The 15,764-nt window shown below is 37.6% G+C and overlaps 1 protein-coding gene across 1 annotated transcript; it reads left to right on the forward strand.

Annotated features, from left to right (window-relative positions):
* Positions 1 to 3,141: 3,141 nt before the first annotated feature.
* Positions 3,142 to 5,256, forward strand: LOC122663340 (putative disease resistance protein At3g14460). Its single transcript, XM_043859017.1, has one exon. The coding sequence runs from the start codon at positions 3,142 to 3,144 to the stop codon at positions 5,254 to 5,256; it is 2,115 nt and encodes a 704-aa protein (XP_043714952.1).
* Positions 5,257 to 15,764: the final 10,508 nt, after the last annotated feature.

Consider the following 15,764-nt stretch of genomic DNA (forward strand, 5'->3'; position numbering starts at 1 on the left):
TTTGGCTCTTTTTCCAGTCGCTCAACAATCGATCAACCATAATGGATGATATGTGATAGAGAGCATGGGTGTGCTCGAGTCTCCTAAGACTCAAGATTTAAGGAAATTATATTATTGACTTCTAACCAGAAAATGTGGATTCTCCTCTTGCCTCGATTGCTTCAAGGACTTTAAAATATAAAGACCAAATTGCAATGCTCGAAGAAAAGAACAATCCCAAGACCAAGTAATAAACTTGAAAGAAAATCAAGAATTCTATTGATTTCAATACTAGTATATCCAAAGAGCATACCATTGATGAGGGAGAATCAAAAGAAGAACTTGATGGATAGAATGACGGCAATGGTCAGATTGAAAATTACACTAGGGATATAACAGATTACACTAAGAAAGGTAAGATAAGTGAAATAATAGATTGTGATTGATCAAGAGATACCCCTTGCTTCTTGAATTCTGGCATTTATAATTGCAAAAGCAATGTCCCTGTGGAAGTTATTCAACCGTCCCTCCTTGGGGGTTATAGAAACTGCTTAATGCCAGGTATCATTTGATGGTCATCATTACTCCTAGTGGTGTTATTTATTGGGTACCTTTGCGGTTGCAACTGTCCTAGCCCCGATAACTCTGTTTTTTTTCATAGGTGATCCAAATTCTTGACCGATCTCCTTCTCTTTTGCTCCAATTACATCGATCTGCCATCACCAATTAATAGGTAATTTTAGGATGTAAATATCCATGTAATTGTTCAAAACACTGGGGATTTGTAATAGGATTATAGTCCATGAGAGGACCTTGTAATTTGCTCAAAATTGAAGTCCATGAGAGGACCTTGTAATTTGCTCAAAATTGAACTGTTCAAGGAAAAAATCACTAAAAAGAAATAGGGATTTTCTTCGATTTTCTTCAGCATGTAAAGACACTAGACATTGAATTTTATTTTATTTTATTGGGTAAGAGACATTGAACCTTTAAACCAAAAGAAAAGTAAGCATAAAGAAGTTAAAAGAGAAACGACTGTAAAAGGACGAAGTTTGAAATAATAATAATAATAATAATAATAAACTAGATCGGAATGGGAAGAAAGAAACAATTGATGGATCATGGAAAGGGGACAACAAATTCGTGATGACGGAAGAAAAAGAAAAACGACAAGGAAAATAATTGTATAAAAGCAACTGTAACAGTGTGGGTCATGCCCACTCATGCCGGACATCCGGAAGTCATCTTCTACTAAATAAAAAAAAAATCGAGATGGCATCCACCATTTGTAATGGTATCCCAGCTAAACGGATCCGCAGTATTGACTGGGTCGTATTGGTATATAGATTCTCGATCGATCTAATTAGATTTCAGACATTATGATATCGATGGAGACCGATACCTCAATCCCCGGTAGAAATGAAGGATACAAGCCCAGTAGTCAGTAGGGAATCAACTGTGAAAAACAACCCAAACCCCAGCTTCCAATTCTTAAAATCTATTTACCAAAAGTAAAAAAAAAATTCTTAAAATCTCAGATTTCTAATATGTCATGACTCATGGCAGAGAAGAACTGAATTTCTCACCTGAAAAAAATAGATTTTTTTATTTTTTCGAAAATGATTTAGAATTTATAACCAAGAAGGATACAAGCAGAATTTGTAACTAAACTTTTAAAATGTTCAAGAATGTAAATTCGCAAGGCCCCTCATCTCTCCTAAGCTAGTTACGGTAACAATCTTGAGTAGTTTTGGAAAATCACACTAACCCCTCCTGCTGCTATGGTGGAGCAAAATCTCTAGCGGTAGATCCTCTCTCTCTATACGTTCGCATACTTTCCTGCCTCAGCTAGATTCAAAGATGGAGCCAACGAGCTTCATCGACACAGAAGCTCTCTCGTCTCCCTTTGCAATCCTTTTGTATTAAATGTACCTCCTTTGCTCTACGAATTACGTAGTTGAACCACGTATTCTTCTGAGTCGTCAATCCTATATACTGTAATTGAAGATTCTAGGGTTTCAAATTCTTGAAACCTATTTCAGATCGATTGACGGTTAAAGATTTCAATCTTGTTTATTAGTTTTAGTTCTTTTCTTCTTTCTTTTATTATATCTCCGTGACGTAAAAAAAGATAACGGTCCCCATTTGGGTGTTTGAGAATTTTCTTTGTTCTTTGTTCTTTGTTCTTTGTTCTTTGTCATTTCTAGTATTTTTGGAGATGGAAATGAAGATTTCTCGTAGATCCATTGAAAGGTCGAGAGAATGAACCGGACTTAAATCTGCCATTAAACCGCCATGGAAACCTGAGAGATCTTCATGTGATCAGAATCTGAAGGAACTGCGAGTCTAAAGAAACTGCCCCTGTTAGTGATATTACTTGATTATCCTTAAGATAGAATAAAGTAGGTCAAATTTAAATTATACTTCTTTACTTGGATCTAAAGCTAGATTACAAAAATGACCCCATATATCATTCCCCTACAACATATACTCAAAGGGCATAAAAGACCAGTTATAGGTCCTACTTTATCTTGACTTGGGCTTTTCGAATTTTTATCTCTTCCATTTCTTGCCTGTTCCATTTTCCCAATTTCCTCTAATAGAGGGGGTGGACCCCACTTGGGCAATGTGTTCGATCAAGGGTAAGGTGGTCTTGTCTCTCCCCTCCCCCCTCCCCCCTCCCCCCTCCCCTTATTAGAGGAAATTGGGGAAATGGACCTACCCAGGAAATGGAGGAGACAAAGGTCGTCCATGGACTTCCACACACCACATGTTACCAAATTCTGTTGTTCACTATCTCTACGTTCTTACGTGCAAGCCATCTCACCACTCGAATATTTATCCTCTCCTGTTATAGCACGGTGTTATAACGCATCGTGCGGCGGTTGTAGAGGCCATGTGCACAATAGACCCCACATGGTACACATGGCCTCTACAGCCGCCACACGATTCGTTATAGCACCGTGCTGTACTAGAAGAGGATAACGATTCCTCACCACTCTTCTTCATATTGACGCTTCCCAATCTCCCCAGTCTCACTATAAGAAAGGGCCAAAAAAAAAAAAAAAACAAACCATAGATCACTTGTTCACTTTCTCTTAACTTGCAAGTGACTAATAACATCCAAGTGCAAAGCAAACCTTCTTTTCTGAGAAAGAAGCCATGTCTGGATTTGAAATTGCTGGGCTCGTCCTTACTGGCGCTGGAATTTTGTTATCTCCCGTCATAAAGGCTTTATTTGATAGGTTCCTGAGTAACTGGGATGGACAGAACCCATCTAATTATGAGATTTCAATGAGTGTGCGGGCGCTCTCCTCGTCAATTGACAAAGCTGAGATTAAGCTTGATCAATTGAAATATGAAGAAGTGAAAGATGATTTGTGGCTGAGACTTCTTAAAACTGCAATCTCTGATGTAGAAGACATGTTGGACGAAATTGGAATTGATGGCCTCAAGCATCGACTAAAAGCAGGCGATAAGGTATCCAAGTCTTTCCCCTCAGCTGATGTTATAACTAATGTTCGAAAGAACATAGATGCCATAATCAGGAATACGTTCGATAACGGACGAAAGCCAGCATCGTCCCCAGCATCAGTATTAGATACCACTAATCATGAGAATGGTGGGTGGGATTCGGTAAAAGACTCGTGGCCAATCTATGAAAACCTCTCAATGCCTTTGAAAAAATGCTTGAAGCTTTTGTCGATGTTCCCCCAGAGTGATGTATTTGATCAGAGGGATAACATAGTCCACCTATGGATGGCTCTAGATTTTATTCAGATACACGAGGGTTTAACATTGCAAGATGCAGGGAGAAGGTATTATGCTGAGAAGCTCCAATCTTTTTCTTCAAATGGTATTATACATCATCAATTAGCAGATGATACGATCCATGAGCTTGCAAAATTTGCTTCTCGTGGAGAATGTCAACAACTAGAGGATCGTTACCAAGCAAGAACCTGCTTACCGGCTTCTCTCCACCATTTATTATCAATACATTGTACAAATTTTTGGGATACATTTGATGATCTTGCTGTCGCTTTCACTGGAAAAAAAAAAAAAGATACTGCTGCTGCTGGTGCTAGATGTGAAAAATTGCGAACGATTATGCATATCAAAACTAAAAGCAATCCTGCTCCTGCTTCTGCTTCTGCGCCGCAGTCAATGGCAGCAGCAGGGCACGCACAGGCATCATCTACCAGGAGTGAACCACCTGAAAGGCAAAGTAGTCATTTTGCACGCCGCCGTTTCAAAAGATTGCCGTCGAAGATACGCTCCTCCATTCCGGGATTTACATCCTCCTCCAATGAACTTGGACTTTTCAAACGCTTACGCGTGTTGGATATAAGCTGTGGTTGTTGCATCATTCAAATTCCAGAATCTATTGGTGGATTGAAGCACCTCCGATGCCTTAATCTCTCCAACGCTGAAAAAATTGTGGAGTTGCCCAAGACAATTTGTAAACTTCTTAGTTTACTGATATTGAAACTCGATGGTTGTTTAAAGCTTGAGGAGTTACCCCCTTTGAACGGTCTTGTAAGCTTGCTGCATCTTATTCTAGACAAAAAGAAACGTTTAGTTTCCATGCCAGAAGGAATTGAGCAATTAACCAACCTTGAGACATTTACTGGGGCATTTGTCGTGGGGAAAAAACATGGAAAAAATATTGGTGTGTTGAAGAATATGAATAATCTTAGAGGATCACTTTGCATTTCAAATCTTGAAAATGTCTCGACGTTGGAAGAGGCCAAGAAAGCTGCACTAGATGATAAACCGGGTCTTAGTCAATTGAAGTTCGAGTGGAAGGAACCCCCTAAAAAGGACAAATTTAAGGATGTTCTTGAAGGCCTCAAACCACATGGTAATCTGAAAAAGTTGAAAATTTCAGGCTATGGCGGTGAGATTTTCCCAAACTGGGTGTCCAGTGTCTCCTTCATAAAACTTGAGAAAGTTTCTTTGATCAAATGCAAGTGCCTTCCACCCCTTCGGCATCTTCCAAATCTCAACTCACTTAGTATTAGTGGCAGCGATCAAATAGAGTTGAAAGATGGCTTCTTTTTTGAAATTGGAAGTGATCCAGATTGCAGCGGAGATGGGTATTCATCACTCAAGATACTTAAGTTCAAGAATTGTACAAACCTAGAAAAATTTGATGAGCTTCAAAAGTTCAACTGTTCTCTAGTAATTAAACGCTGTCCAGCTCTAACTGACTGGATGGATCAACAGCAAGCATGGACGAAAGGATTCGATGCAAGCTGCATGTACCAACGCATTTGATCGAGCTAGCTGGTATGGAATTTTAATACCTTTTATTTTTTCTGTCTAGAAATTTAAAAATCAGGCCAACTTAATGGTTCATGGGGAAAATATTTTTCACAACTGTCATTAATGATTCGTTATATAGATATCCTAATTAACTTACCTTGCTTTTTGTTCATGTCCTACTTACTTCAACAGAATTTGTTGGCATGAAGGTGAGAGTAACTGAATCAAATGATCAATCTTGTATCTTTGAGAATCAAACTTCTAAATTTTGTGAGAATCAATGAGTTTAAGAAAAATATTGGCTTTGTTTTCTTTTTATTATTTTTTCCCGTTTCAGTTTCTGATTTCTTTTGTACATATAATGTAATTTTCAGTTCAAGTGTTGCTGCTTGTTTGAAGCCCGAGGATATAAATCTGGTGTACTGATCGATGGGGAACTCCTAAGCATTCGGCCATTGGAGATGTCATTGGATTCAGTTGTTTAATAAAAAGGTTTTTGAAAAGAATAATTATTATGAAGTGTATTCACAACTATGTTGTAAGAATAATTATTTGCACACTTTTGCTGAAAAGTGAAAATGTTATGATTTTCTTTCGTCGTTCTTTTTGAGATTGTTATGCAAAAACTATTTAATGTTGCTCAGGAATTTCAGAGGCAGTTTTGGAAAGTAATGTTCACTCACAGATTCATTACTCATGGAAGTGGGAATTTTTATTTATTTATTTTTAAACTTTATGATTCAGAGAAAAAAAACCAAACAAAGAAAGAAAACACTTTGACCTATAAATAAATTACTCCGGTATTTATCTGTCTGTTTGGTTTGGATTGCTGTTTGCCAGATTTACATTTGCTCAAGATTTTTGGGGTCCATCTCTAGAATTGGACCAAGGATCTAGAATTTGGATCTCGCCCGTTTTAGGATCTATAGATTTTTATTAAGCTCTACTCTCGAATTCTAAAATTTTAGTTGGAATCTATGTCTATGCCAAAGTCGTTAAAGAAAATGCTTCCATAGTGTTTATTTTTTATGCAAGAGTTGGCTACTCTTTCCTGACTGGGGAAATCGTGCATGGGGTTTTTTTTAATTTATTTATTATTATTATTATTATAAGTAGCATGAGTCTTCTATTTCTAAGGTTAAGGTATCAATTGGTTTTACAAATGTGCAATAATCCCAATTTTGTCAATGGTAATTGTAGGAAAATTGATCATCTCTCTTTGATTCTTTCTTCCATTTTCTCTTGATCTACAATTATTTTGCATAAAAATAAATTAGGAATATTAGTAAAAATAATGGTTTTTAGGGTTTTTTGTTTTGCTAAATAAGTAAGCCCCAGAAGGATTGAATTCATTAACTCTTAATTGTTCATCTTAATTGTGCCATGTTGGTACCTACCAATTGAGCTACCCTTCCAATGGATTTTAAAGGTTTTATTTTTCTCTCTATATCTCAATATTTACATGTTTTCCATATCTCCCAAAATATGGGACATATTTTTTCACTTGGATTTTTTCAATTGATTATTTTTGGTTTTACTAATATGATGTGTAATTGTTGCAAGGGATCTAAGGTTTTTCTAATGTTTCTCATTATATATGTATCTTAGAGTTTGTGTCCACCAAATGTGATTCCTTTGTTTTTTGGGTAGAACCAAATGTTATTCCATTCTAAGCTATTAAAGGGAAGGGAAATTTGTGTCAAGCATATGTAATTCCATTCCAAGTTATTAAAGATAAAGGAAAAATAATGCCTACTTGGTCGCGCGAAAGTATCACTGTACCCCTATGAGATTTAAAAAAAAAAAATAGCATCTATGTTGATGCTCTTGCGTGCATTCTCAGCGGTTTAGTGTGGGGGTGCGACCTCTTACCCTAATAACTTATGCTTCCATACAATTTTTCTATACAATTGATCTAATTTTTTTTTAACCAAAAAAATAAAGAATTAATCTAAAATTTTTATTTTAAAATTATTCAAAATTCTATATTTACAAAAAGAGAAGGAATCCGTACACGGAAATGTGCATTGAATCATTAAATAGGCGTGGTGGTATATAACCATCTGAGATGGGCATTTATACCCATATGACTAAGGGTGTCAAAATCAAATTGAAACCATTTCTTGAAATCAAATCCGACCATTTACACCAAAAACGTGAAACGATCGTTTAATAAATGGTTCGGTTTTGGTTTAGAATTGGGATTGTTTAGTTAAATGGTTTAAATTAAAACGAACAGTTTAAACCATTGGTAAACCATTTAAATCGCACATTAATAATATGTAATAACAATAATTAACCATTAGTGCCTTTTTTTTTGGTAATAACCATTAATGCCTTCATAGTTCAAACAATAGGTTATTGCTAAATTTGATAACAATGAGAGTCAAACATAGATTGGTAGAAGTGTATATGTGAGATTTGTAATAAAATAATTGGATTGGATTCGTTCAAATACATTAATATAATAATATTTAATGGTACTATGAATATTTTGAGTTCTCTATGAATTAAAATTATGTTCTTTTCAGTGTGGCTAGTTGAGTACATCTAGTAAGCATTAAATTCGGTGTAAAACAGACCAACCATTTAGAAATCAAGTAACTAAAACCGTGACAAATCATTTAAGACCAAAACCGTTTATAAATCGAGAAACCGATACCAATTATTAAATGATTTTGATTTAATAATTGAAAACCTTAATAAACGATTTGGTTTTATTTTCACTTAAAAATCCTTACATCAATTCAAACCAATTACATCGAAACCAAACCGTTTAACATACTTACATATGACGATCTTACTATTTCAAAATAAAAATTCGAATCAAACATAAACTAAACAAAAGACCTGTTGGAATGCATGTGCAGGACTGTACGTGCTTAGAGAAAAGAGAGAGATTGTTGAAAAACCATTATAATCACATAGAGAGAGAGAGAGAGAGAGAGAGAGAGAGAGAGAGAGAGAGAGTGTGTGTGCATCACCCATGAAAATGTAATAATTGTGTGAAAAACAAAAAATCAATGCAGAACCCAATGTGGAAGAGAAAATTGTGTAGAGAATGCAAATCCATGTGGTTGCTTGACTAGCTCAACCACTAGGGATGTTTAATTTTTTATTTTTTTATTTTTTTATTTTTGATAAAAGCAGTTGGGATGTTTGTTTTTTTTTTGATCAAAGTTGGGATGTTGACATTTTTTGTTTTGTACGATATCGCATGGAAATTGGGAACGTCAGCACGTTCCGTAAGTCATAAAAGCAGTTGGGATGTTGGCATTTTATGTTTTGTAACATATCCCATGAAAATTGAAAATGTCACCACCCTCCCTAAGTCATAAAAGCATTTGGGATGTTGACATTATATGTTTTGTAGGATATCCCATGGAAATTGGAAACGTCAGCACGCTTCGTCACTAGTGGAAGACTAGCAAAGTCAGTAGTGGAAGACTAACACTACTTAATTTCACGAGTGCTCGAGCGTCGGGATACAGCTAATCGACTGTTGAATTATTTATTTCATCGCATAAAAAAACCTTTTTTTTTTAATGAAAATAAGCAAATAAACATAAAATTAAGTCTGTAAATGGATAGTTGAAAATTCGAATTCGATCCGCATTCATATCCATTTAGAGGCATCCATATTTGATTAGAGATATCCGAAAAAAAATCTAAATACTCCGATGAAAATCTGAATCTGAATACTTAATTATAAAAAATTTAATAAATAACGATCTGGAGGGTTTTTTAGGATTCAACAGGTTCTTGAATATGAGGAAAAAAGAATCATGATCTAAAACTATGGATTGAGAGTGAATTGTATCCACTACAGGGAGGAAGGTTTGGATTACACAAGGCAGAGGTGTAAACGAATGGTTGAAAATCCAAATTTGATCCGTATCCGAATCCGTTTAGAGGTATTCATATTCGACCAGGAAATATCTGAATCCGATTACATCCGATCCGTATCCGAGCCGAATCCAATCCGTTTACAGGCCTACATACTATTAAACAGCAAAGGGTATAGAACTTAGCCTACAAGCATTCTTAGCCAAGTTTTTGGCTATTGCCATACAAAGGTTGTCCATAGTAAACCTAAACTGTACATTTTGAGATCTATCTGATATATAAAGAAAATTGTGAAACAAGGTCCAAGGCCACATTCTTATATCCATCATGCAAAGTCTTTCTATCAAATTACCTGGGGCGCCCAACCAAATATGACTAGCATCCATAGGCAGTACATTGCACCAAATCTTGTCGAAGTAAGTAGAAGCAATAGATAATGCAACCAAACATCGTTTTGAAACAGTTACCTCAATACCTTTCTTCAACCAAGTCATCTTGTAAGGGGTAGGATGTTCTTTCTGTTCGAGCTGCAACTTCCGAATTGCCTCTTCAAAAATAACATTCTCGCAACATCCGGAATCAATTTTCAAATGGCACACCTTGCCATCTATGGTGCAAGCTAAATGAAATATGTTGTTACAGAGCCAATGGTCATTAGGTTCATGGCGGGGAGTGAGAAACACCTTTCTTATCATAAGAAATTCACTAGAGTCTGCAAGAAGAACTTCGCCTTCTGGATCGCCCGAGCTATCATATTGGGGTCTTCCAAATTAGCTTCTTCCTCATCTGGCGCCTCAAAATCATTCTCCAACAAAAGTCCTTTGCCGGCCGATTTGTTTTTAATAGTGCGACAGTTGCTTGCAGAATGTCCCAACTCTCCACAAGCATAGCACTTAAGAGAAGAAGTGGGTTGCTGGGTAAAGAGAGAGGGTGTCATAGTTTTTGCTGGTCTGCAGCGTCCCTATAATCGATGCAGGGGACTGCAATGCCTTTGTTGCTGACTATTGGCCTACTGCCATTTGGCTAAAAAGGGGGTTGTAAGTACCTGTACCCTTGGAAGAGGGGAATTGCAGGCTGCCTGTAGAGGAAGGCTACCTCCATTGACGTGACTTCTCAATCTTTACTGCATGCTAATGAGCATCGCCTAAGTCCCATATGTCAAGGACTTCAAGTACCTCCTAGATTTGGGGTAGCAGCTCTCCCAAATACTTGCTCACAAGCATCTCTTTGGTGTCCCCAATGTTACTGCAGGTAAGCAATTCATTGAATTCACTGGTGTACTGATCGACAGTGCGGGTACCTTGCCGAAGATTTTGGTAACTTTGGTAGAGCTCCCTCTTGTAGCTAGTAGGGAGAAAGTGTTTCCGCAACTTCTCTTCCATATGCCGCCATTGAGTGATTGGATCTTTACCTTCACTTTTGCGTGTCTGCTTTTCTCGCTGAAACCACGCAATCACCTTGCTTCACAATTGCATGACTATGAGGCCTACACGCTTGTCTTCAGGAACTTCGAGGTGCTCAAAAACTTCATTGACTAGAGTAATCCAATCAACAACTTCATTAGGCGATTCATTACCTGTGAAATCTGGAATATCTCCCTTTAGCTTACGGTTCCAGTCCTGCTCACATGGAGGATGAGGAGGGCGTGAATTTCTGGCTCGCGGTCCTCTTCCCTGAATATGGCACAAATCTTCATTTGTAGAGGAATGGCTATCGTCATCTCCTACTTCTTCCTCTAATTGACTCATTCGTTTAGAAACAGCGTGCACCAACTCAAGTTCACTAGTGAGTTCTGCAACCTGACATCGAAGGAGAGCTGTCTCGGCTTGGGCAGTGTTGTCACGTGTCTCAATTTCTACAACATGGGTTGTATGTCCTCCACAACGGGGTGCCATGAGAACAATCTTCTCTTTGTTCCAGCTCTAATACCAAAACTAGTGAGGACCTCCTTTGAGAGCTCAAGGATCGCTCAATAGAAGAGAGATTGAGGGGAGCGATTCGTTATCGCATGTGCTGAAGGGTGGAAGGGTTGTTATTTTATGTGGCGATGGAGGGCTTGAGAGGGCTGGTGAGGCAGCGTGAGTGGGAGAGAGATGATGGAACGATGGAGGTGGAATGATGGAGGGTCTGCGGCTCTTCTAGGCCGCAGGTGGAGGCGCTCTTCAAGGCGCGGACAGTTCTTCAAGGCTGTCGATCGGAGGCTCTTCAAGGGTTGAGGGGGGTGATCTCTTCAAGGATCGGTTGGAGCTAGGCTGCACAATCAATTTCTTTCAAATCTACTTCTATTTCATTCCATGGATGGGGATTAAAAACCCATAAACTGATTACAAATATATGATAAGAAGAGAAAATAGCAACTAGAAATAATGGAAACTTTCCTAACCTATTAAAACTTGCAACCCAAGTTGCTTTACACAATAGATCCTACATACATATGGAAACTAGTAAATAGGAAAGCAAATAATCCTACGTACATATGGAAACTAGTAAATAGAAAAGCAAATAATCTAAGAATCTAAAAGATATGCTAAGATAGGAGGGAAGACACCAATGACTTGCGACCAAGGACTGATGTGGCGCCTAGGTGAGGTGGCGAAGGCGCTGGGAAGGCGAATCCGTGTGGAGCGCCTAAGCTCCTTGGGGTGGTTGCAATCATGGTCCACCCGTTCTGCTAGATCGATGCTACATCACCATCTCTCTTTGAATCTTTCTTCTATTTTCTGTTGAACCACAAATATTTTGCATCAAAAACAATAAATCAGGAATATTAGGAGAGGTAACAGTTTTTAGCTAGGGAGATTTCAATCGAAGTATGGAAAAGCCTTGGAAGTTGTGGAGTATATTGGTTAACCAATCTGTTTACCAGGATTTTAAACACAAGGAAGATGACAAATGAACGAAGAAGAAACATTGTAGTCTTGATCTACTAAAATAAAGGGGATATCCAAAGTTGCAAATAACTATAGAAGCATAAAGCTTATGAGCCACACTATGAAACTTTGAGAGAAGGTTATTGAAACTCGCTTGAGAAGAGAGACCCATATCTTGGTGAACAAATTTGGCATTATGTTAGGTATAGATCCATGACAGAAGCTATCTACTAAGAAGGATCTCCATATGGTTTTTATTGACCTAGAACAAGCCTATGACCGAGTCCTTAGAGATTTAATTCATCATGTTCTAGTGAAAAGAGAGGTGTTGAGTATAAATGTAGATATGTTAAAAGATATATATGACGGTGCAGTAACTAGTGTGAGATTTGCGGGAGGCCAGGGCAAGGAATTCCCAATTACAATTGGGTTACATCAGGGTTCAACCTTAAGCCCTTATCTTTTTGCACTTATTATGGATGACCTAACCAAGAACATTCAAGACAAGGTCCTATGGTGTATGCTCTTCGTATATGATATCGTATTGGTAGATGAGACAAAAGTAAGGATTAACACTAAGCTAGAGCTTTGGAAATCAACCTTGGAAACAGGTGGCTTTAAGATTAGTAGAACGAAGATGGAGTTTATGATGTGTAGTTTTAGTCATACTATATTGGACGCCGACATGATGCGAATTGCGGAAAGAGAGATACAACAAAGTAACTATTTTAAACATCTGGGGTCAATCTTAAATAAAGAAGGCAACATAGAGGAAAATGTTTCACACATAAGTAAAGTGGGATGGATGAAGTGGAGAGGTGCGTTTGGAGTGTTGTGCAACCGACGTATTCCCTTAAAGCTTAAAGGAAAGTTTTATAGGACTGTTGTAGAACCGGCTATGATGTAAGGGGCGGAATGTTGGGCAGTTAAGAAGTGTCTTATTGAGAAGCTTTTTGTAGCAGAGATGAGGATGTTAATTTGGATGTGTGGAAAAACTAGGAAGGATAAAGTAAGAAACTATCGTATTAGAGTTGACTTGAGAATTGCCTCGATCAATGATACGCTCCAAGAGAGTCGTTTAAGGTGGTATGGTCATGTCCAATGTAGGCCTAGGGACGTCCCAGTAAGGAGGAGTGAAATGATTCCAATTGAAGGAGCTAAAAGAGCAAGAGGGCAAACCTAAAATGACCATAGGAGCTATGAGAAAGGACATGCATAGTCTAAGTCATATTCCAAGTATCACCTCAGATAGAGCCTATTGGCAGGCAAGGATCCATGTAGCAAATCTCATTTAGCAAAGATTCTCTTAACTTGCTAGGTTGTGCCTCTTCCTCTTCCTTTCATCTTTCATCTTCTCCTCTTTTTCCCTTTTTTCACTTGTCATTTTTCATTTTTCTTCTCCTACCTCTTTTCCCATCTCTTCATTCTTTTTCGTATCTTATTTTGTTTGGATCCATGTAGCCGACCCCATTAAGTTGGGATAAGGTTGACTTTATTGTTGTTGTATAACATTTTTTAGGATTTTTTTTTCTTTGGGGATAAATAAGTAAGCCCTAAGAAGGATTAGATTCGTGACCTCTTAATTGTGACATGTTGGAGCTATCCTTCCAATGGGATTTTCAAGGTTTTGTTTTGCTCGCTCTCTCTCTCACTATTTATATGTGTTTTCCATATTTCCCAAAATTGGGACATAATTTTTTCAATTGATAAGGGAAATTTGTGTCAACCAAATGTGATTCCATTCCACGTCATTAAAGATAAGGGCAAAAAGAAGGGTTTTTATCAAATGCCCCCCTCAAATTGACCAAAGGTTCAAATGCATTCCTAAATTTTCAATATTTTCAAATGCACCCCAACTTTTCAAACTTTGTAACACTCTAGTCCATTAAGTTGAGATAAAGTTGAATTTATTGTTGTTGTATAACATTTTTTAGGATTTTTTTTTTTTGTGATAAATAAGTAAGTCCTAAGAAGGAATTCATGACCACTTAATTGTGACTTGTTGGAGCTACCCTTCCAATGGGATTTTCAAGGTTTTGTTTTGCTCTCTCTCTCTCTCTCAATATTTATGTGCGTTTTCCATATCTCCCAAAATTGGGACATAATTTTTTCAATTGATAAGGGAAATTTGTGTCAACCAAATGTGATTCCATTCCACGTTATTAAAGATAAGGGAAAAAAGAAGGGATTGTATCAAATGTCCCTTCAAATTGACCATAAGTTCAAATGCACTCCTGAACTTTCACTATTTTCAAAAGCACCCCTACTTTTCAAACTTTATAACACTCTAGTCCATTAAGTTGAATTAAGGTTGACTTTATTGTTGTTGTATAACATTTTTTAGGATTTTTTTTTGGGGATAAATAAGAAGGAATTCATGACCACTTAATTGTGACATGTTGGAGCTACCCTTCCAATGGGATTTTCAAGGTTTTGTTTTGCTCGCTCTCTCTCTCTCTCAATATTTATGTGTGTTTTCCATATCTCCCAAAATTGGGACATAATTTTTTCAATTGATAAGGGAAATTTGTGTCAACCAAATGTGATTCCATTCCACGATATTAAAGATAAGGGAAAAAAGAAGGGTTTTTATCAAATGTCTCCCTCAAATTAACCATAAGTTCAAATGCACTCCTAAACTTTTACTATTTTCAAATGCACCCCTACTTTTCAAACTTTGAAACACTCTAGTCCAGTCCGTTAGTCTAGGACGTTAGACATTAGACATTAGACGTTAGTTTTAGGGAATCTAATGACCATTATGCTGGTATGATAAACCTCTTTATTCCCCCTCTCTTCTTCCAACCTTTTCTCCCATAATAAGCAAGGTAGGATGAAACCCTAGCTATCTCTTGTCTCTTGGTGACCATGTACCATGCTCGCCATGACCACCATTCTTGCCACTGTAACCAAGTTTTGAGAGAGGAGTTGCAAATAAATGCGCAAGCTAGGATGAAACCCTAGCACTCTCTCTCTCTCTCCCTCTCTAAACCCATGCTGATTATAGGGAATTGATTCAAACCCAGAGGCAGCTTTAGTAATGGTGTAGCCAGTTAGGAATCCAGATATTTTAAATCAAGCTTCCAACATCAAACAATATAAGAGCCCCATGACCAATTTGACTAGGGTTTTATAACAACCTAAATTAGATGATTAATTGAGATTGACCCACAAAAATCAGATCCTGGATAGTAGGCAAATTGAGCTTCCTTAAGATTTTGAGGGTTTCATAGAATTTAGGTTTAAATTGATTTAGGATCTAAATGTGATCCCCTTTTACCTCTTTCAAAGATGGAAATTGCTTACACATAATAACAACAGAAAACCTATGAGGTTACAACAAGAACAATAAAAACAAAAAAATTACAACAAGAACAGGCAAAGCTCATCAATCAGACATGGAACCCCCATATATAAAACCCAGAAACAGAAACACCAATCACGAAAAACATAATTGAATTCAGAGCCACACAAAAACACCCATATAGACACTGGATTTTGTCACCACCCTTGGCAATGATGATAACGGGACACGGACGATGGACGACACACCCCTAAACGTCTGGCTCATAATCCCGAACCATTTTGAACCTAAGAAGGCACATTTTAGGCCCAAAAACAAAGGAAAAAAGGCACTGCACTCCCACGGCGCCGTGGGGCTCCTTCCCACGGCACCGTGGAGCCATGTACCAGATTTCCACGGTGCCATAAGGGTGTGTGACATCAACTTGCTGACATCACACATTGAAGGACTTATCCGGCTAGGAGAGAGAGGGGGTCCCTCCCTATAAATAGGAGGGTCCC

This window comes from Telopea speciosissima, chromosome 5 (assembly GCF_018873765.1).
Source record: "Telopea speciosissima isolate NSW1024214 ecotype Mountain lineage chromosome 5, Tspe_v1, whole genome shotgun sequence".
In the NCBI taxonomy this organism is placed as follows: Eukaryota; Viridiplantae; Streptophyta; class Magnoliopsida; order Proteales; family Proteaceae; genus Telopea; species Telopea speciosissima.